At 44.4% G+C, this 22,720-nt stretch overlaps 1 protein-coding gene and 1 non-coding gene across 5 annotated transcripts in view; both read right to left on the minus strand.

Annotated features, from left to right (window-relative positions):
* CBL (Cbl proto-oncogene) overlaps positions 1 to 22,720 on the minus strand; it is an 83,782-nt gene that overhangs the window by 2,460 nt on the left and 58,602 nt on the right. For 2 of the 4 annotated variants that reach the window (XM_027036719.2, XM_027036718.2), the window contains exons 10-16: positions 18,079 to 18,210; positions 17,555 to 17,932; positions 15,738 to 15,832; positions 8,287 to 8,427; positions 7,815 to 7,915; positions 6,923 to 7,105; positions 5,848 to 5,925 (exon numbers count right to left, since the gene is read on the minus strand). In XM_027036719.2, the coding sequence (XP_026892520.2) occupies positions 5,848 to 5,925; positions 6,923 to 7,105; positions 7,815 to 7,915; positions 8,287 to 8,427; positions 15,738 to 15,832; positions 17,555 to 17,932; positions 18,079 to 18,210 (1,108 nt within the window). Of the gene's footprint in view, positions 1 to 2,424; positions 5,926 to 6,922; positions 7,106 to 7,814; positions 7,916 to 8,286; positions 8,428 to 15,737; positions 15,833 to 17,554; positions 17,933 to 18,078; positions 18,211 to 22,720 lie in introns of those variants that run through there. The other 2 variants (XM_027036717.2, XM_053203971.1) reach the window with 1 other exon arrangement.
* LOC113593284 (small nucleolar RNA SNORA19) lies at positions 16,324 to 16,453 on the minus strand. Its single transcript, XR_003413373.2, has one exon. It is a non-coding gene; the product is annotated as a small nucleolar RNA SNORA19 (small nucleolar RNA).

A 22,720-nucleotide genomic window follows, 5' to 3' on the forward strand; every position in this document is an offset into this window, starting at 1 on the left:
CAAGTAATTATGAACATGCCTTAAGAACACGGGACAGGCTCTAGGATGAGGTAAGCAAGATCAAAAGACTTAGTAGGCAAGCAGTTTTTTGAAAAATAAAATTAAAATTAAAAAAGGCTCTGATACAGGACTACAAAGAAATAAAGTGGACAGGGGAGACCAGGGTTCCCGGTCTAAAGAGCTCTCAGTCAAAACTCTTCTAAACTGGAATCTACATCTAATTTATATCCTGGCTACTGTCCCGGTTATTATATATTCCTGCTGGCTATGGGGAAGTAGTTTCTGAGGTACCCCGGAAGGCTTGCCCAAGAATATTACTGCAGGGCTCTCCTCGAGGAGGAGGGGAGCCAGGGCCACGGGCCCACAGAATGGATGTATTTTCGGTGCTAAAACTTGAAGAGAGCCCAAAAGTCCATGGGTGGCTACAGTGGGATGTGTGATCTGCTCTCCAAATAATATGAAAGAAGGCTAAAAACCTGAGATTGAATGAAGGCAAAGAAACGTCACCTAAGAACAGACTAGCTCTGGAACAGGAGAAACGGGTCCTGAGGAGGGAGGTAAGAAATCTTGGATGCCAAGACTGATAAAGGGACTGAACACAGGAAATAAGGAAATAAAGACGACGATAACCCAAATTAAGCAAAACCCAAGAATTTTCTCAACATCCCAGACACAGTCCCATGCCTACCTTTCTACTCTTAAAAAAAGGCAGTATGACAGCAGCTTTACTACTAAAAGACCTTTAGGGTATCTATCCTGCCTATAGCCTCTTCTCCCCCCATCTCCCACCCAAAGGGGCACACCGCTGCCACCCCACACGCCAAGGCTAACTGGTCAGGCGTAGACACCCAGGCAATGTGCTGGGCCGATAGTGTTCTTTCTTGAGAATCTGAATGAATCAAGAGGCACTGGGAAGCTGTGTACGGTGATCCTTAGAGCTGGGACGTTGTGTAGACTTGGGGACTGGGTTGTCTATTCCAGGGCTGTGCTTGACAAGCAGGAGAAAGGACCGGGTGCAAAGTCTGACAGTCCCAGCCCAGCCCCATACAAGAATCGACTGTACTTCTCGCACTGGGGTCTATAAAATACCCTGTATCCTTAGGATTTCCTTTCTTTAGCCTGAATACCTGTTTCTGACATCCGAAGGATTCTGAAACAGGACAAAGATACAAAACTGTGGCTTCCTTTCACTATGAACCCTCCTCCATGCACTGCGTAGCTTTACGCGCTTCTAAAGAAAGACAACGAACATAGGCTGAGGTCAAAGTAGTGCCACTAACACTGTAGGTGGACTTAGAATACTTCAGATTGAATTCTAAAGCCTGAAAGTCTAGCAGGAGAGTGGGGACGTATGTATTCTGATGCTAAGTTCTAGGGTCCCAGGCTCCTTAGCCCAGGAAAGGCTGGCATTTCTGAGAACTGAGTTCCATCTATTTTGCCGACTGGCTCTTGGGAGACCAAAGGATCAGCTGAAGACCAGGACTGAACAACAGGTATCCGCCCCTCTCCCACACCTTCAGCCTTTCTAAGACACAGAATCGGCTGCAAAGGTGTTGGAAGACTGGAAAATAAGTTCCAAAGAGAATGGGAGGTGGTAACAGGTCCCCGAAGGGCGACAAGGAAACTTCACAACAAGGGGGATTAGGAACTCCAGCAGCTCAGTAGGAAGATCAAGGAAGGCACTAGACTGGAGAGGAACTACGGGCAGATGCTTTACTTAAACACGTAACTGCCCTAACCGTGCAGCTGAGCCCACACACCCCTCAACCCACCAAACAGATTCCACTGAAATACACAAAAGATGGTGGGTACCCATGAGACACGTTGAGGACTCTCCCAGAAAGTATCAAAGCTCTAGGAAGACGACATGGGTTAACGGAAGAGCCTTGAATTGATTTTACCCAGGACAGCTCTTTAAGGAAATACAGATCTACATAAAAGAGCTGTGAATAAAAACTGCACCGTCTTTTGGGGATGAGCTATTTTAGGGCCAAATGCAAGTCCTGGACAGGGAGGAACACGGAGAAGCTGGCGCTTCTGGCACATGGTAATCGCTCATACACATTTGCTGAACGAACAACCTAACTGGTAACCACCAGGCCAGGCCGATGGTTAGAATACCGCTGCTCCCTGGGCAGCGGTCACCAGAGTCAGAAAGGCCAACGGCAGGAGGGGGGACTTCCTTAGCTTGGGAAGGAGATCTAGAACCCTGACTGTCATGAGGTGAGGTAGGAGAATATTCTGCATCAACACCATCGCCAACCACCCACACACACAGGTGTCAAATGTGATCATGGTGCCTTGAAGGGAATATACAGTCCCTACTCTGCTAGCAAATTTACAAAAACTCATTTGTAGGTCTGCTGTTTGGACCCTAAGTTATACTTTAGTTTTCTATAGAGGAGATAAATACTTTAAGATTGAAGAATAGCGACCCCCATCCAAAAATTTTAACCCGCAAAGCAGCTGCATGACACTACGAGCACTGTCCCCCATCCTGAGCCCTGGTGTCATCTGTCTGGGAAGAGCACAGAAGAATGGCGGAGTGTGTTGAGTGGGGGGGAGGAGGGATAGTGGAAGAGAATGGCCGTCCAAGGTGCAGATCATTACTTACATAAGAATGAACAGATGCACGTGGAGACCGGAAAGTGCCCAATCTCTTATTTTCTTAAAGGGAGGTATATCACAGAGCCCACAGGTGTTTCTGCTCTGGGAATCTTTTACTTTAGTGGAAGGAGCACAGAGGGCAGCTGGGCACAGAGGAGCACAGAGCAGCACAGAGGAGCACAGAGGCAGGCCGTGCAGGGCAAGCCAGAAAGAGGGAAAGGAGACTGGACTGAACAGAATAGCCAAATGCATTTGAGAAAAAAGAAAAACATCAAAGTGACTTTTACCTTACCCACCTGGCAAGTTAACACAGAAGGAACCACTTGTAATTCGGAGGGAGAAGGGAGATGGGTTTACCCAAAATGGCAAAACTCAAAGCCAACTTCTGAAAGAGCAATTCTAAATTCAGAGCAGAGCCCAGGAATTAAAAACTGCCATACGAATGGAGGATGAAGAAGCTGGTATTTGTGCCTTAGCCCAAGGAAAATTTAAGAGATTAAAGTTTTGGAAATACCCTCAAGACAAGCCTCCACGTGAAAACTTTCGTGAGACTACCTTGGTGACCTGAGGCTTGGACCCAGGTCTGTCCTCACAGACCTGAGGAGAGAAAACCTCACAGGATGGTCTCAGAAGCTTGAAAGCCTATAGCTACCCAGCTGCCAGGCCGATGACCAAGCCAATCAATGAAGCGTATGTCCAACACTGGGATCTGACACCCCAGTTGGAGGCCTGACCCCATGAGCCACAGGGGCGCTCAACGAGGAACAAAAGGATGAACTCGCCCTTAGCCTATATATGTGTAAGGACACACTCTCCAAAGATTTTGGATACACTGAACAGGCAAAAGATATGCAGAATCAGTGTTCTGTTCTCTTGACACATCTTCAGACTATGGGCAATGTCTGCAGACAAGGAAAACTTCCAGTGTGGGCAGGCATGGAAAATGCTGCCATTTCTTCTAGTTTTTCGTCTGGGTCTTCAGCATTTAAACAAAATACAAACTGAACGTTACCACAAACGAAACCATATCCTTACTGGCTTTTAGAAGGAGACGCTAGGTTACTGCCACTCTCCCTGCCCCCGGCCACGACCATCAGGACACCTCCTGCACCTGACGGTGGGCTGGGCTGTTTTCCGCCACGTGGAGCAGACATTGGGGAACCAGAGCAAATTAACAAGAAGTCCTGTACCTTCTACCCTGGGAATGTAAATGGTTCGGAGGCAAGAGGATAAAGCCAACAGGTCTAGGAACAGCTGAGAGCCAAGAGAAGAGTTAGAAAAAATTTTAGTTCCACAGATGACAAGATGAGAAAGAAAACCGATCTGAAGAGATTCTGGATCTAAAGACAAAAGCGTGATTTAGATTTTGAGGAGGGCAGATTGATCAAAGAGCAGGCGTGCTTCTGACAAGCGAGGGGGTACACCCGCTTTGCTGGGGAAGCCAGCAAAGACTGGACAGAGAACTGACCCAACTCCAGGGGTCATTTCGCAGCACCTCCAGGAACCGACTAACGGGTGCCCCGTGCTGGACCCTGAATCTCCTTTGTAACCTGCAATTGCACAAATCGTCAGGCTTCTCACATACGGTCTCTGACCACAGTAAAGTCATTTATACACTGAATGCTAATTACCGTGGAGAACGCAGTCACGAGTGAGTACACAGGACTAAGGTGACGAGGAGACGGAAGGACGTGCTACATGCCCAAAGCCACAGGCACAAGGGAAACCCAGCTGTCGGAGGCCCCGATGCGGGACTGGGGCTGTCAGCGCAATGCTGCACCACCATGGGTGTCAGCCCCTTTCCTTCGAGGGCAAAGAGCAGATTCTCCTCCGAAAATATAACCTGGCTCATGTTCAAAGGGAGACACCCGTATAAGCTGGAATTAACTCACCGGGGAAAAAAAACCCAACAGAGACATCTTCACTATTTTGTGCATCTTATGTAGAACAAGGCAAAGAGCCTGTGCGTGAAGCTTGCTAAAAGTTTTGTGGTATTCAGGTCAGAAAGCCACTGCTGGAAACAAATGCCCTTCCCTTCCCGTGAAGCAGAAAAACCCACGGCCTACGTTAGAACACGTACCTGGCATCAAGGCAACGGACTCCCACAGACCACCTTCTGGGGAGGGCATGGAATGTATCTGAAGGCCTCTATCTCGAATCAGTCATTATGGAATTAGGATAATGAAAACATCGTACTTTAACAGAGTCGATGTTCCTATGGAAACAGTGCTTTGGAGTGACCAGTGTTAGCTGCTAGATCAAACATGACTATAAGGATACAGCAACAGTACTTTTTCCCCCACTACCCATCTACCACACAAACCAACACCAACCATCACACGTAATAAGGAACATCCTATAAGCCACTCGGCTTCAGTAAGTCTGGTCACAGCAAGCCCACTGCCAATGACAGACACCAAGGAGGAGGAGGAAGCAGGACAAAGGACAGAGGGAGGGTGTTCTAAAAATACAAGACTTGAGCTATGCACGTGGTAATCCAAGCCGTCGGGGAGTGTTGAAGTTGTAATACACACTGGGGTTGGGTAGAATACCACAGTAGATGGAAGTCTTTAAACGATTCCTTCCTAAACCTCTTGTGCTAATTCCCTGCCTGGGATTAACACACACAGCAGGTTAATCTTATAATCACAGGACACACGCAACCACAGACAGACAGAAACACAACCACATCCTTAACCCAGGGAAGTCTGAAGTCCCCAGTGAGGATTTACAGCACAATACTTCTCCTACTGCTTTCCGGACTGTTCCCCAGGTAGGCTACCATTTACTAAGAATCCACACTCTAAGGTGAGGACTGAAGGACACCTTCGAATCCACTCTCAAAACAAATAAAATAATAAAACACACTAGCTGCTCCATGTTCATTCCACTGCTTTGAAATCTTGGAACCACGGATGTGAAACCCCACAGAGAGGGCGAGACCTCACCGCGAAGTCTCCAAAGGCACCTCTGCCCTTGCAGGTGCCACTCCAGTAAGAGCGGCCGGCTCACTGGTCCTCTGACGCTGCAGCGGGGCGGGGGTGTGCTAGGTGGCGACGTGGGCGGGAGAAGAAATAGAAACAAATTCCCGGAGGATATTTTTGGCCATTTCGATGTTGTTGTGGGCAATGACCAAAGCTTTCTGAATGTCCTGGTAGGAGTATCCCTGACTCATGAGGTTCTCGATCTCGCTGGAGAGCTGCGGTGGGGCGGGGGCGGCACCACCTTGCTGACAGCTACCTGCTTTTCGTTCAGAGTTGATTCTCCGAGGGAACGGTTTGGGAGGCCTTTCGGGAACTTGGGAACCCTCAGTGAAGTCTAGAAGAAATCAGAAAGAAAATATTTGCAAATCTGGCGGGGGGGGGGGGGCGGGGGAGATCCCCACTTAACGGCAGGAATAACAGTGTGCTAAGATCAAGGTATTACCGACCTACTGTACCTGGGCAGGGACTTGTGCTCTTAAAGGGCCGGGTTTTACCGGTTCCAGGGTTTTGGCAGAAAGCCTTCGCCTCCTCCTCACAGCGGGAGCAGCCTTCTAAATATACCATGCACCTGCTCCGCTGACAGGAACACTGCTGTCCTGAGCACAGACACCTGCATCCGCATCACGCTTTATACACTTTTCACACACAGAGTGCCTAGATTATTTAAAACAACTTCTCCGGCAGGGCCAAAGACACTAAACTTCTCCTTCCACAAAGAGGACAACAGAAATAAGACTAAGTTGCAGTGGAGAAGCATTAAACAAGGCTGGGCGGGTGGGGATCACCACCTGTTTGGGCAACTGGATGTATCTTTTTTGCCAGCTGTCCTGAGCACAGTCTTCAATTTCCAAAGTGACAGCAACTCTGGCTGCTGCCCTCCCAGGCAGCCACAGGTGCAAGGGCAGCCCCTGAGAGTCAAGGCCCAAATGTGAGCTGGCTCCGAGCCCACTCAGTGTGCTTCCAGAGCCGGCGCGCCCTCGTTCCAATGGGACAGGGCCCGGAAGTCAAGAATGCGTGCTCTGAACCATCAAGCTTCATTACTGGTGTCATGACACGCACCCCAAAGAACCAGACGTCCTACCTAGCACCAGCCAGGAGCAGCCACGGGTTAAGGAACAACCTTGTTTCTAAGTCTGGCAGAATCCTAAAGAGTCTGACTACAGTTCAACTTCCTAATGGAGACCCCGGGACCACCTTTCCTCCCACACAGACTAAAACAGACTTAACATCTGGTGACAAAAGCACTGTCACCAGGCAGTCACCTCTGTTGCAATACAAACCGGGAGCCACACAGCCATTCAGCACAAACCCAGGCCGGCCTGGAGACTCACTTGCAGTGGGGTCGCCTTCCAGAGACAACCAGCCGAACGAAGAGCTGGCGTTAGAGATGTCGGACAGAGTCCGCCGGGCCAGCACTGCCGGCACAGGCGGCTTGGGGACGTCATAGCCATCCTCCTCATTTTCAGACTCCTCGGGTCCGGTGCTGGCGTGGGCCGGGGCCAGATTCCCTTCACCTAGAGAACGGTTTGTGCGGTTATCTTCTGCTTCTCACACACACACCCCGTCTTCTAACGCAGCTCATTCGTTCACACATGTCCAGCACGCAAGCTACCAATGGTCTACCCTGGGCCTGACCGCCATGGCAGGCCCCGCGGGTGGAGACAAAAGAACAGAGAAAACACAATCTGCACCGACACTGCAGCCCTGCTCTCCTGAACGTGGTAAAGGCTACCCTTGTCAGGGTTAACAGCCACTGAAGCCAAAGACTCAAGTGTCATTTTATAGCATTCATTCAACATTTCTACTGGCGTTTCACCTCGCAAGACCAGCCAGAGGGCCTGTGTGTGCTGCCTTCTTGAACTTTCAACTTGGTAAGCTAGTTGATATGGGAATTGAGTATTCACCACCCACACACAAAAGAATTTCATCAATGCTAAAAAGCAAAGGAAATAAAAGGGAGCTGCCAGCATTGCGGGCCCAGGCCATAGAACCCAAATGTCTCTAGGCCCTGGAAGGATGAAAAAGTACAAAGGGAACTAGTTGCGTGAACAGGAAATAAAACAGAGGAGAGGGTTTTACTGCCTCTGGATCAAAGATATTTTGCCAAGAAGATTATTTAAAAGAAGTTTCTGCCTAGAATCAAGCTGTCTCAAATAGCCAAGTATGACAGGCTCATTCCAATGGCACATCAATGATTTTCAAAGTAGCAGAATGGCTACTCACCAAAGGTGCTGCTCTCTGTGACAGCCGGTGCCGCCTGGGACTGAATATTATACATTGCTTCATATGTACAGCTATCAATCTGCTGGTCACAATCACACGCTCTGAACCAGAAGGAAAGTGGCATATGATCTTCAGAAAGAGAACTCTGTTATCTGCAAACTTATTAAGCCTCGTCTATTCTTAACTATCCTAGACCCTGAGTCTATCAAGATAGCATTTTCCTTTTGCCAGGATCACTAACAAATGGCACAGGATCGACTCTTACGATGCACAATGGACGTGTGGTTTTGTAACTGCTGTGACAGTGAGGAAGCGTAAGTGGAATTGCTTCTAGGTGCGAGGGGCCAAACGCTGGGGTATGTAGGCTCCACACGTCTTTCTGCTTTCATTCTGGCCGGATAACATCACGTAGGGAGCAGCTAGGCAGGTGAGTGGTGTCAACTTAATTCCCAGAAGACTATCGTGAACGTACCGTGAACTCTGGGTTGTGTCCAAAGGCCATTTCCCATCCGGTTTTGGAAGTCCTAGAGGCCTGGAGGAGGGGGTCATATACTCCGTGTCCTCCTCACTTTCACCCTGCTCCCCGGGGGGCAGCTTTGGCACAGGAAGAGGCCTGGGAGAGGAAGAAGACAGAAAAAGAAAATGAAAACGATAAACAAGCTGCAAAACGTGCAAGTGTGAAATGAGAGCCTTCGAGACAGGCCGCAACTCACTTCTGACGGAAAAACACATGCCACCTAGGGAACTGTTGCTTCTCCTGGTCGAGACAGGTTCATTATTACAAAACACACTAACTTCAAGTTTTGCTTTCAGCTGACCACAGACACAGCTATGTTGTCTGAGATGGGCTACACGGGAACAGTGCTTGAAGCCGGTTCGTCTCAGTCCCCAAATAAACTGGGGTCCCAGCCCAAGAGCTGGCGTGCCAGTTTTTCCCTCACCAGGCACGAAGCGAGCAGCAGCTGTGGCCTTCTGACAATATGCTAGGAACCTATGCCAGATGCTAATTCTTAACATCTACCTATGGTTTCAAAGACTAATACAGCTTGTTGAAAGCTTCCTCATAGGTTATCTCCTACTTTAATCACTTTTCTCCTCATTTTAGAAAACAAAAATCTGACATCAAGAGAGATCAAGTGGTAGGTTAGCATCAATTCTGAGATGGCATCTCCCATCTTCTGACTCCTGCTTTGGGGATCTTGCCATTCCACCCGAAGCTCTCACCTAGCAGCTCTGGAATCAAAACTTCTCCTGCTCCCTCCCCCACCCAAGAAACTTGACAAAACCAGGGGAAAAAAATCAACAAACAAGACACATGCACGTGTGAACAAGCGCACACACATACACACAACTGCTGCTGGGAACGTGAGTTAAAGAGTGTACCTCCTCCCTTCGTCTTTGTATTTTTGCACATCCTAAACACTCGATAAGGAGCATCTACTGGATTTGTCTGTATTTACTCCATGTTTCTTTTTCCCAACTATAAAAGCAATAGCTGCTTATTATAAAACACTTAAATGTTACAGAAACCTAAGACAGGGCGACAGTCCCTATAATCTAACTGCAGGTTTTTCTTATGTCTACGTATTACTTTGTGTTCCGCGTGCTGAAGTTTTGGGGTGGAAGCATATTAGTATCTACAATTTGCTCTGAAACGTGCCCAAGAAGTAAGAAAGGCTGACAGATTGGTAGGGACACAAGTATATAGAGGGGTGCCTGGCTGGCTCAATTGTTGCAATGTGTAACTCTTAATCTCAGAATTGTAGGTTCGAGCCCCACGCTGGGTGCAGAGATGATTTAAAAACAAAAAGTACATGGAACTAAAGGGTATTATGCTAAGTGTAATTCGCAAGAGAAAGACAAATATATGACTTCACTCATATGAGGAAGTTAAGATACAAAACAGATGAACATAAGGGACGGGAAGCAAAAATAATATAAAAACAGGGAGGTGGACAAAACATAACAGACTTTTAAATACAGAGAACAAACAGGGCTGCTAGAGGGATTTTGGGTGGGGGGATGGGCTAAATGGGTAAGGGGCATTAAGGAATCTACTCCTGAAATTACTGTTGCACTATATGCTAACTTGGATGTAAATTAAAAAAAAAAAAAAAAAAAAAAGTGTAAGTGAGTATAAGAAAATGTTAATAGAGCCCGGGTGGGGAATATATGGCTGTTCACTGTAAAAATCTGTCACCCTGACTCTATGCTTGAAATTTTTCATAACAAGTTGTTGATGGGAAAAACCCATCAAGATTAAGAAAAAATATCAAGTATTAGTGAAGATACAGGGAAATGGTACTTTCAAATAGTGTCAGAAATGAGACATTGGTACAATTTTTCTGGAGTGTAATTCAGCAAAAATATTTAACCAAACAGGCATACACTCGGGCTCAGAAATTCCATTTCTAAGAATTTTCCCTAAGGAAATAAAAATAGGTGATAACCGGTCAAATAAGAATGTACTGAATAAAGTAACTTTGGAACCACATACGCAGCAATATACCTGAAGCCAACCGGGTCCCTCAGTGCCTTAGAGGTTCCAAGCAGAAGCCTCAGAGGCCTACTTCCTTCTACCACAGTCAGTCTGTTCTTATCTACTTTACCTACTAAGGTTCCAATTAAGTCAGTTCTGCTGCTTTGTAATCATTTGCAATAACCTGAAAATCACTGTAGTAGGAGACTATATTATGATGTCCTAGGATGTTCAAGATCCTCCTAGTGAAAAAAACGCATGTACAATAGGATTCCATACCCACATAGAATGGCAACGAAGATATTCAAATTGCTAACCACTGTCTGAACCTAGGTGTTAAGATTATGGATAACTTTCATTTCTTCAGTGTCACATATCTCTATTTTCTAAATATTCTTTAGCATATTACTTCCATAGAGAGAAAAAGGTCATTAAAGGTGCAAGCAAAAACTTTTTAAAGTATTAGAATCTTTTTGTTGATGATGTTAATAAAAGTATACAACTGCACTTCCTTCCTCATTAAGTATCTTGGCAATACATCAAAACACTCACAATCTCTTGTCCTGGTAATTCTACTTTGGATGTATCTCTGGTTATGTGAAGATGTTCAATGAAGCAAATTTATTATGGTAAGAGGTTTTATACAAAATAAATATCCAACAGGGCAATGGTTAAATATGTAATGTTATATGATGCTATATAACCATTAAAAGTGACTATTTTGAAAAACCTTTTTTTTTTTTTAATTTTAGTTAACATATGTTGCAATATTGGTTTCAGGAGAATTCAGTGATTCATCACTTACATGCAACATGCAGTGCTCATCACAAGTGCCCTTTTTAATGCCCATTGCACATCTAGCCCATCTGCCACCCACCTCCCTCCATCAATCCTCAGTTTGTTCTCTATTGTTAAGAGTCTCTTGTGGTTTGTTTCCCTCTCCTCTTACCTCCCCCCTTCCATATGTTCACCTGCTTTGTTTCTTAAATTCCACATATAAGTGAAATCATATGGTATTTGTCTTTCTGATTGGCTTATCTTGCTTAGCAGAATACATTCTAGCTCCATCCACATTGTTGCAAATGGCAAGATTTCATTCTTTTTGATGGCTGAGTAGTATTCCGTTGTATATGTACTACCACATCTTCTTTATCCATTCATCAGGTGATGGACATTTAGGCTCTCTTCCTAGTTTGGCTACTGTTAATAATGCTGCTATACACACTGGATTGTTAAAGAACTTTTTTAATGATAGGGAGAAATGCCCAAAATAAAAGGCTAAGGTGAAGAAAAGGGAGACTTTAAAACCATACCTTGATTTAAAACATACGTACATTTTACATGTCTACAGACACAACCAGTCGCAAACATCATCTAACTGCCTGAAACAGCTATACAAGCAGGATGAAATACAAACGAAAGGACGCACTGGAGAGTGGCCTGGCAGCCAAGACTCAAGGGGCCAAGACTCAGGATACCTTAAAGCCAGCCCTATACAGGGGTTCTGAACTTGAGCTGTGAAGGCAGTTTCAACAGGCTAGGAAGAAAGGGACTAGAAATTTGGGGTTCCATGATGGCCAAGACATGGGCGGCCAAAAATCCCAGAGAAGGGCACAGGGGAGAAGTAGGTGTGAAATCCTGCTATAGTTTTCCCTGGAGCTGCAGCTAACCTCTGAACTGTGTCTAGAGGCCAGCAGATTCTGAGAAACTGAGCAGACGGTAGTAACTGAAGGGCTCAACTGATACTTTGGTTATCTCACTAACCTGGAGAGACAAAGCTGGAGTTCACAGATACGGCCTTTGAAAGATTACTCTTCACGTGTTCAGTAACAAAAAGACGAATGGAGAATTTTATTAGAAAATTAGAATCCGTACATTTTTAAAAATCACGTGGAGGGGCGCCTGGGTGGCTCAGTCGGTTAAGTGTCCGACTTCGGCTCAGGTCATGATCTCACGGTCCGTGAGTTCGAGCCCCACGTCGGGCTCTGTGCTGACAGCTCAGAGCCTGGAGCCTGTTTCGGATTCTGTGTCTCCCTCTCTCTCTGACCCTCCCCCATTCATGCTCTGTCTCTGTCTCAAAAAGAAATAAAACGTTAAAAAAAAATTAAAAATAAAAATAAAAATCACGTGGAAATTCCAGAACCTTAAAACACAGTATCTGAAAATACAAACTGAACAGATGGATTCAGGGCAGGTTAGAAACTGTAAAAGAGAAGATCAGGAAACCGGAATAGAGTAGAAACTATTGAGATCAAAGTAAAGAGAGGAAAGGAAAACAGCAGAGAGCCTAAGAGCTGTATGAGGCACGGTCAAAAAGGAGGGACATTCAGGTAACTGTGGTCACAGAAGGAGAAGGGAAGGAGATGGCAGTGTTCAGTCTATTTTAAGAAAGAGTGGCTTGAAATTTTCTAAAACAGGTTTTAAAACATGAAATCACAAAATCAATAAGCTCTACAAACCTTAAGAAGAATAAAGAAAACTATTTAGAAGTATTATAGTAACAGCACTGGCATCCAAAGACAAAGAGGTCTTAAGTAGTCATGCAAAGAAACACTACCTGTAAAGAAGCAACATTAGCCTGAGAGCTAATGTTCCAACAGAAACAATGGGGTATTCTTAAAATGCTGAAAGAAAGCAATGGTTTGTAACTGTACTTTTTAATTTTTTTTTTTTCTTTTTAACAAATTTATTTGTTTTGAGAGACAGAGCGTGAGAAGGGGAGGGGCAGAGAAAGAGAGGGAGACAGGATCTGAAGCAGGCTCCAGACACAGAGCCCGATGCAGGGCTCAAAGTCACAAATCATGAGATCATGACCTGAGCTAAGTTGGATGCTTAACTGACTGAGCTACCCAGACACCACCCCCCCCAACCAATTTTTTTTTTAAGTAATTTCTACACCCAACATGGGGGTCGAACCTACAACTTTGAAATCAAGAGTCACATGCTCCACTGACTGAGCCAGCTGGATGCCCCACTTCATAAAAATGTTAAAATATTTTATGCATCGAAAAACTATCCACCATAAAATAGCAACCCACAGAATGGAAGGGAATTACTCACAAATCACATCTGATAAAGGATTAACATTCAGGATATAGAGAGAACTTATAAAACCTGACGACAACAATGAAAGGACAAACAATCCAATTAAAAAACAGGCAGGTGCCTGGGTGGCTCAGATGGTTTCAGCTCACGACAAGATCTCACAGTTCACTGGGTTCGAGCTCCTGTGCTGTCAAGCACAAGGAGCCTGGGATTCCTTCTCTCTCCCCCTCTCCTGCTTGTGCTCTCTCTTTCTCAAAATAAATAAGCAAAATTTAAAAAATTACAAACGAGTCGGGGCGCCTGGGTGGCTCAGTCGGTTAAGCGTCCGACTTCAGCTCAGGTCATGATCTCGCAGTCCGTGAATCCGAGCCCCACGTCGGGCTCTGTGCTGACAGCTCAGAGCCTGGAGCCTGCTTTGGATTCTGTGTCTCCCTCTCTCTCTGACCCTCCCCTGTTCACGCTCTGTCTCTGTCTCAAAAATAAATAAACGTTAAAAAAAAAATTTTTTTTTTAAATAAATAAAAAATTAAAAATGATCAAATGTCTTAAATAGACATTTTTCCAAAGAGGATATGTGAATGACCAATAAATACATCAAAAGATGCTCAATATCACTAATCATTAGGGAAATGCAAATCAAAACTATGAGACACCACCTCATTAGAATGACTACCATCAAAAAACCCCCAAAATACCAGGTGTTGGCAAGAATGTGGAGAAACGGGAATCCTTGTGCACTGTTGGTGGGGGTGGAAAATGGTACAAGAGCTGCTGCGGGAAATGGTGTAATAGGGTCTCAAAAAAATTAAAGAAAGAATTATCCTATGATCCAGGAATACGACTTCTGGGTACATATTCACAAGAACTGGAAGCAGGGCCCTGGGGGGTACTTGTTCCCCCACACTCACGGCAAACTCTTCGCCAACAGCTGAAACGTGGAAGCGATCCAAGTGTCCGTCCACCGATGAACGGATAGGCAAAATGTGGTCCAGCAGTCACCCTTTATCTGCAATTTTATTTTCTGTGGTTTGACTTCCCCGGTCAATTGCGGTCTGGAAGCAGATGATCCTCCTCCTGATGAAGGTCAATAGGGGCCTAACACTACGTCACGGTGCCTACGTCGCTCACCTCACTTCATCTCGTCACATGGGCATTTTACCATCTCACATCACCCCAAGAAGGGTGAGTACAGTATGGTATTCGGAGAAAGACCACAGTCACGCACTTGTATCACAGCATACTGTTGTAATTGTCCTGGTTTATGATCAGTTATTGTCGATAATCTCTTACTGTGCCTAATTTATAAATCAAACTTCATCATGTATGTACGTAGAGAAAAAACATAGCATACACACGTTTCGGTACTATCCTTGGTTTCAGGCATTCACTGGGGGTCTTGAAATGCACCCCCTGCAGATAAGGCACAGGGTGGGGTGGATACTGCATACAAGGGGAATATTATTCAGCCTTAAAGACGAAGGAAATTATGCAATACTATACAACATGAATGAGGACATGATGATAAGTGAAGTTAAATCACAAAAAGACAAGTACTGCATGGTATCACTTATACAGGTGGTAGAGTGGTCAAAATCATAAAAGTATAATGGTGGCTGCAAGGGGCTGTGGGAGGGAAGGATGGGGAGCTACTATTTACCAGGTACAGAGTTTCCGTTTTACGAGATGAAGAGTTATGAGCATGGATGGTTGTGATGGTTGTGAATATAGTTAATACTAATTTAATATTTAATACTAATAATGTACTTAATACAGTGAATGTATTTAATACTGCTGAACTGTATGCTTATAAACAAGATGGTACAGTTCATGTGTTTTTTTGCCACACACAAAAAAAGACACCGAAGAATTAAGAATTAAAATTAAAAATGGTAAGAATTAAGAAAAGAATTGTTTTTACAAAAGTCAACAAAACCAGACTGCTTCTTTGAGAAGATGAATAAAATTGTTAAGCCCAATAAGACAGAGAACATGCACAGAGAAAAAAAATTAGTCCAAAACAGAAAATATAATAATTCTGAATTGATACAAATACAGATCAATTTTTATTTTCTTTATACTCCTGTGGGTTTTCTAAATTCCGTGAGTGAGCTGTTTTAACAGTACCAACTCCACGGTGAAATACAGCTTTAGGGGCACCTCGGTGGCTCAGTCCGTTAAGTATCCAACTTCAGCTCAGGTCATGATCTCACAGTTCGTGAGTTCGAGCCCCACATCAGGCTCAGTGCTGACAGCTCAGAGCCTGGAGCCTGCTTCAGATTCTGTGTCTCAGTCCCTCTCTGCCCTTCCCCTGTTGTGTGTTCGTTCTCTCTCTCTCTCTCTCCCTCAAAAATAAGTAAATGTTTAAAAAAAAAAAATTGAAATACAGCTTTAGTACTTACCTGGCAGCCAGAGAATAAATGGCACTGGCAGACGCAGAAGGTTTGATTTTGGGGTGCTCAAACTCTGAACCTGCTAATGGGCTGTTATTCATATTCTGGAAAGAAAAGTGGTGAAAAAGAACCTTCTTAACACTGCTCAGTATCTCCTCTTATTTATTTAACTTATTCAAAATAACAAGAACAGTAACACAGACACACACCTCACTCTCAACGCTGTGCTTACGGGTTATTGCATCCCACCAAGAGTAGGACTGCTTTCAGGCTCTGAAGAAAGTCTAAATGTAAGGGTTAGGAAGACAGAGATCTAAAAAGAGCCAAGGAGATGGGGTTTATGGTTTCAATTCTAGATTTGAGGAAAGTGGCTGTCTCCACAAATACCATTTCTAATTTTAAATACCTGTACCTCTGTCTACAATGATGCCACCAGAAAGTCCAGTCTAATTTATTCTAATTAGACTGCCTATCACACAGATGCCACTTAAATGTAAGCCACTCTCCCCCTTCTCTTGCAACCAAGAAATATGCAGTTCATTTAAGGGCCACAGCATTCCTCAGCTTCACTACTCACAGACCATTCTCTCTTTTTATTTGTCTGAAGGAGACTGCCAGCATTACTACTTAGTTATACTGCTAATTAACCTTCAACTATCCGTACAGCACACAAGAAATAACACCGCTCGCATATACAAGAGAACACGGGGTAATGAAATGTGCACTAGACCATTCTCTCTCTTGCTTACTTAGCATCAGCTCTATAAGCCCCTTTGTGATTCCTCACAGACTCTCCCAAACTCACTGGCTTCCCCTTCATCCTGGAATGGTCTCCCTGAGAATCAGCACAGCGGGCTCCAGGTCTTTGCTCAGAACTGTACCCCATCCCTCCACGTACCCCTCAGCCCGACTCCAGCTATCCCTACAACCCTGTGTTGAGCTATTTTCCTCCACGGCACTCATCAGCACCCAACATCCTGTGTTTCATTAACTTACCGAGTTTATTTTGTCTTTACTCCACCAGAATGTAAACTTTCTAAGGGTAAGATTTCTTGTTGAGTACATACATAAACGAACCCCCCAAAAACAGATACACCTCCCCACGCCCAGGTCTGGACCCTTTTCTCATGCTTATTCAATGAACTACTAGCCTTTTTTCAATCTATCCTTTCAGCAATCTATTTTACATAATGCTACTACATGTACCTCTTGAAACCATCATTTTGCTCATGTCACTCCGCTGACTTAAAACCTTCAGATGCTCATTTCCTACCAAAGAAATTCAAATTCTTTTGGCCTTGATGGGATTTTCAAGGTCCTCTAATCTAGTATTAACGCTCCTTTCATGACCTTTTCCCCACTCCGATACACAAATCTTCTGCTCCACTCGTATTAACCTACTTCTAATCCCACAACACACCTCGAGCATTTGTGTCACTGTGGCTCTGACCTTAAAACTATCCACTTGGGAAAGAACACTTCAAATTCAGATGCCATTCGTTCCATAAAGCCCTCATGATTGCTCTATTTGGAAATAACCTCTCCTTTCTCCAAAACTGAAGTGTTTTCTATTTACACTACACGAATCCAGCCATACCTACATATATACACACATACGCACGCACCCACATACATATTGCAGTATTTACAAACATGCCTTATCTGATCTATTAATACACTTCTTGAGGGTATATATACTTCTGAGCGTAGGGATTACGTTTTATTATTTCTGAATTCTATACAAAACGTAGACAAAAGTGCGACCCATGAAATGCCATCCACAAATATTTGTTAACAGGCTAAATAATTTCAAAAGCAGGACTCACCACGGAGGTATCCACACTGAATGTGCTTCCAAGCCTAGGCACGTCTGTTCTGGGCTCCATTTGTGAGGGCAATGAAAATGGAAGTGAGTGCCGGTTGGTTAATTCTCTACCTGTCCAGGGGTCACCAGCGTTTGGAGCGACCACTGGTACTTTGGGGATCGGCCGAGGCAGCCATGATTCCCCAAGGCGGCTAGAGGGAACAGGGGGCAGTTTGTCCCTGGACGGACAGTCGCCTGGTGTGCAAGGCAAGGGGCGTCTCTGAGGCCGGCTTTCTGCTCCAACAGAGTATGGCCGGTCTGGAGGGGGCGGTGGTGGAAGATCTCGAAGTGTGGGAGGTATCGGTAATGGTTTGTCCTTATGAAGGGAGCCAGAAGCTGCCTGTGGACGCAGGATGAAAGCAAATCAATCAAAACCCACTAATCAAAAACAACAACAAAACACCCAACAATCACCACCACACACACACAAAGCCCACTAATCCACAACAACGAATCAGAAAACCGTAGAAACGGATAACGTCTTACCTTAGAAGCACTTCCAAGCCCAGAAGCACTTGAAGGAATAGACACCCGCTGTTGCAGAAGGTCAAGTCGCGGCGGCACCGGGGGAAGGGAGGCTTGCGGGGCCACTGAAAATGGAGAGGGAGGCCGTTCCACCTGACACAAATAAAATTTCCTAATAGGTTATTCTTGTTTTGAGGGAGTGGCATCTTTCAACTCCTCCGAAAGCTGTAGACAGCAAGTGCTAGATGAACGCTGACTAGAACGGCCAATGGCTCAGACTTCCTGAATCAGTTCTGTGTCACCATAAGAGGGCGCTCTCAATCACAGAAACACCAGACAGATGCAAGTTACAGGCAAGGATCTAAAAATGGCTGTGCTACAAAAAGCTTCTTAGTTTACATCCGAAAACAAGTGTTATAATTTTCCACATCCTCACCTGGAGAGAAAAAAATCTTTTCAAGTTTACAAATACGAGCCCATATAAAAAAGAAAGGAGCAGACGTTAACCTTTCAACAAGTCACCTGGGAAAAAAAAACATTTAAGGGCACAGGACAATGAAAGAGATCAAAGATGATAAATTCTCCATGGGTTGTTATGATCGAAATAAATAAATAAATAAATAAAGGTGTTTTAAGAGGAAAACAACCAACAGGATTGCTAAAAAGCATCTTGCGTCCTTCTGAAGAAACCAGTTATTTCAATTCAGTAATGCAAAGGGATTAATATTTTTTATCAATCTGTGTTCTTAAAATATGAGGTGCCAAACTGGTCGAAGCAATACATGTCTGTGCCTATCGCAGGGTGACGAGTAGCTGATAAGCGTTTCCAGGTAAGCGATCAAAAGAGATGCATAATTCATACAAAATGCTACTTGGCATTTGTGTTCCCTTCCAGGAAGCAATACAGATGGAATATGGGCAAATATGTATTACAAGCACTTACGTAAAATGACAAAAACAAAAAACAAAAAAAAAAACCGTTCACACCCTTAGTCCTGCCATTAATGCTGAGTGGTTTGTAAAGGAGGGCAAAGAAAGCCCTCATCAGCTACCTGCTGTACTCCGGCCTAAGGAAACGGGGCTCCGACTCAGTGGTGCACGAGCGATGCAGCTGCAGCAGCCAGGCACCTCAAGGGTTAAGAAAGTGAGCCGTTATCAGTCAGGCCAATTCTCACTTCTCCATTAGTTTCTAGCCAGTCGCTGTATCCGGATTTCTCCATGGAAGAGTCTCGTATCTTTATGCGCCTTTTCGTTCTGCTCACCAATCCCAGACCCGCTTTATTAAAGCCAGCTTCCAGCAATTGTCCCAACTTCTGGTTTCTTATCTCGCCAAATCCTTTTGCTCACCATTACCAGCTTAGCCATCCTTCAATATGCAGTCGCTCAAAACACCATCCAACACTAACTCACTTTCCCAATGTCTCAACTCAGGAATTCCTACCTCCTCACCTTTGTTCAAGTTGTTTCCCAATCTGAAAGGCCCGCTCTGCCTTGAAGATTTATTTTTAAGTGATCTCTATACCCCACATGGGGCTTGAACTCACAATCCCAAGAGTCACTCGTTGCACCGGCTAAGCCAGCCTATTTCAACCCCTCTCGCCATCTATCCTCGTTCTCATTCCTGAAGTGCAGAGGTTGAGCTAATCATACTCTTTAGTTCATGTCTCACCATCACAACTGATCCGTGCAGTGTTCTTTTATCTCAACATCTATGAAAGTTCCAGAAAAGGAGAAAAACACAGGGGAGAAATTATCAGAGAAATGAAACAAGAATGTTTCTGAGACCTAACGGACACAAATATCCATAGGAAGGTTTTACTGCACAGTTAGCCCAATGAAGGAAAAAACCCACAACAAACAAGCAAATAAATAAACCAAAAAGGCCCTTACATTTTCAAGGAATTAAGGATAAGGAAAATAACCTAAAAGTTTCTTGGGGACAGGGAAAGGGGACACCAAACAGCAAACTAGAACCTACAAGCGAAGTGAAGCCGTAACCATTGAGAGTTGAGTCTTTTTCAACCTACTATTCTGTAACCAGTCCGTCTGAAGGTTGAACAAAGACACTGTAAGGTATCAAACGTCTCAAAAATTTTACCTCTCACCTTTTGGAAGAGATACTCCACCCAAACAAGGAAGTAAAGCAAGAAAGAGGGAACATGGGAGACGTGTTTCACAGGCACTTCCACAGAAAGGAGCGACACGGAGGTTTCACGGGGGTGAGAGGAAGGCTCCAGGGGCTGGGTTGCAGCACCCCCAGAAAGTCCAGGCTGGGGCTGGAACGTGAAAGACTCTCATATGGTCCTACACTGTATTATACACTACGTACTGTATTCAGAGAATTAAGAGGCTATCGGACAGCTTGGGAAGCCTTGGCAGTGACAGGTACAGACGGAAAACTCAGGAAATAAAAATAAAGCGATTATCCCAAGAAGAGCAGAAGGTCATGTGAGAAAACAACAGCAATTGCATCGTCGCGTATTACTTGGAGAGTCAGGGAGCAAAACCCTTACACACCGAATAGTGATTTGGCCCCAAACCACTCAAATGTAATAGGGAGATATGGTGGAGGAAGGAGGGAGATAATAAACCCTTTTCTACAACACCTGAAGTGAACAGAGACTACTACTGAGGAGGCAAAAGAAAGCAGTGTAAGTAGATGGCATGAAGGGTTCAAGAACTAACAAATCTGAGTGGGCACCCAGAGGAGCTGAAGGGAGCGCGGTGGAGGCAGGGAGCCAAGGTTTCTGTCAGCCTTCTAGCAATTCTTTTACACTTACCAGAAAATCCACACGCATTTATCATTTGGATTTTGTAGTAAGTAGATCCACTGTATTAAAAATGAACCAAAATAAAACAGCAACAAAAAACAGCAGCTACCCAGGACATGATGAAACAGGCACTCTCCTAGTCTCATTTACCTTTGGGAGTGATTTTACAACAAAAAAACCGGGGATAAATTTTAGTATCTACACAAAAAAAATTAAATATTTTCATAAAATATTTTATTCATACAAATGCAAAGAATAATAAACACCTACGTAAGTACATCTAAGAAATGCAACAGCACTGTCTCTGTGAAACTCCCCTGTGCCTCTCCCCTAACTGTATCTTTTCCTCCATCAAAGAGTCTAAACGTACATTCACTTTCATTCAGCAATCCCACCGCTTGAAATTTATCATACAGACAGACTTGCAAGAGAACACCAGCCTGCATAAAAAGTCTCGAAATAATACAAAATGTTCATTGAGAGACTGCGTAAATTGGGGGCGCTTGGGTGGCTCAGTCAGTTAAGCATCCAACTCTTGGTTTGGCTCAGGTCATGGTCTCACAGTTCCTGAGTTCAAGCCCCAACCTAGGCTCCACAATGACAGCACAGAGCCTGCCTGGGATTGTCTCTCTTTCCCTCTCTCTCTGCCCTTCACCTGCTCACACACTCTTCCTCAAAAATAAATTAAAAAAGAGAGAGAGAGAGAGAGAGAGAGAGAGAGAGACTACATAAACTGAGGTACCTGGCTCAGTTGGTGGAACATCTAACTCTTGATCACAGGGTCGTGAGATCAAGCCCCATGTTCGGTGCAGAGATTAATTAAAAATAAAATCTTTTTTAAAACAGGAAAGACTATAAATAAATTATGGAATAGCCAACTGGTAATACACGAAGCTGTTTTTTCTTGATTTGAATTCTTACAGTATACTTTTTATTTATATTTTATTTAAATGAATAAATTTAAAACCATTCATACAGATCACATTAAGAAAAATTTTTACAAGCAATTTTTTTTTTTTTTTTTACAAAAATAAGGTGACACTATATATAGTATACGGTTATTTTTAAAACAATATACATTAGGGGTGTCTGGGTGGCTCGGTTGGTTTCAGCTCAGGTCACGGTCTCACAGTTCATGGGATGGAGCCTTGTATGGGGCTCTGTGATAACACCGAAGAACCTGCTTGGGATTCTCTCTCTCTCTCTGCCCCTTCCATGCTCACATTCTCTCCTTCTCTCTCAAAATAAATAAACTTTAAAATCTATATATAGATATATACATGAGACAGCTTTCCACTGAAGTGTATGTAAACTGAACTCCTTCTGCAGAGGATTCCACTATGTGGACTGTGGTAGCCAGAATGAGGATTCCCTGTCCCCCAGCCCAAAGATGTTCATGCACACCCTAAAACCCAGCAACTGTGGATACCTTACTTTCCTTGGTAAAAGGAACTTTGCTGGTATGATTAAGGGTGTGGATCTTGAGATGGGGGAATTACCCTGGATTATCAGCATGGGCCCATCTAATCCCAAGAGTCCTTAAAAGCAGAGAACCTCTGAGAGATAAGGCAGGAGGAGGAGGAAAGGAGTCCAGGATCCAAAGAATGCAGCTGACCACTGGAAGCTGGGAAGAGCACCAGCTGACAGCCAGCAAAGACACAGGGATCTTGATCCTACAACTGGCAAGAACTAAACTCTGCCAAATCCAAATAAGAAAGGAAATGGATCTTTCCCTAGAGCCTACAGACAGAACTACAGACCTGCTGACAGCCTGATTTTAGCTTGACAGCACGTGTGTTGCACTTCCCACCTTCTTGGAAACTGTAACAATAGTTTGTGTTGTTTTCAGCTGCCAAATTTGTAGTCGTTTGTTACAGCAGCCATAGAATACA

This window comes from Acinonyx jubatus, chromosome D1, assembly GCF_027475565.1.
Source record: "Acinonyx jubatus isolate Ajub_Pintada_27869175 chromosome D1, VMU_Ajub_asm_v1.0, whole genome shotgun sequence".
Taxonomy (NCBI): Eukaryota; Metazoa; Chordata; class Mammalia; order Carnivora; family Felidae; genus Acinonyx; species Acinonyx jubatus.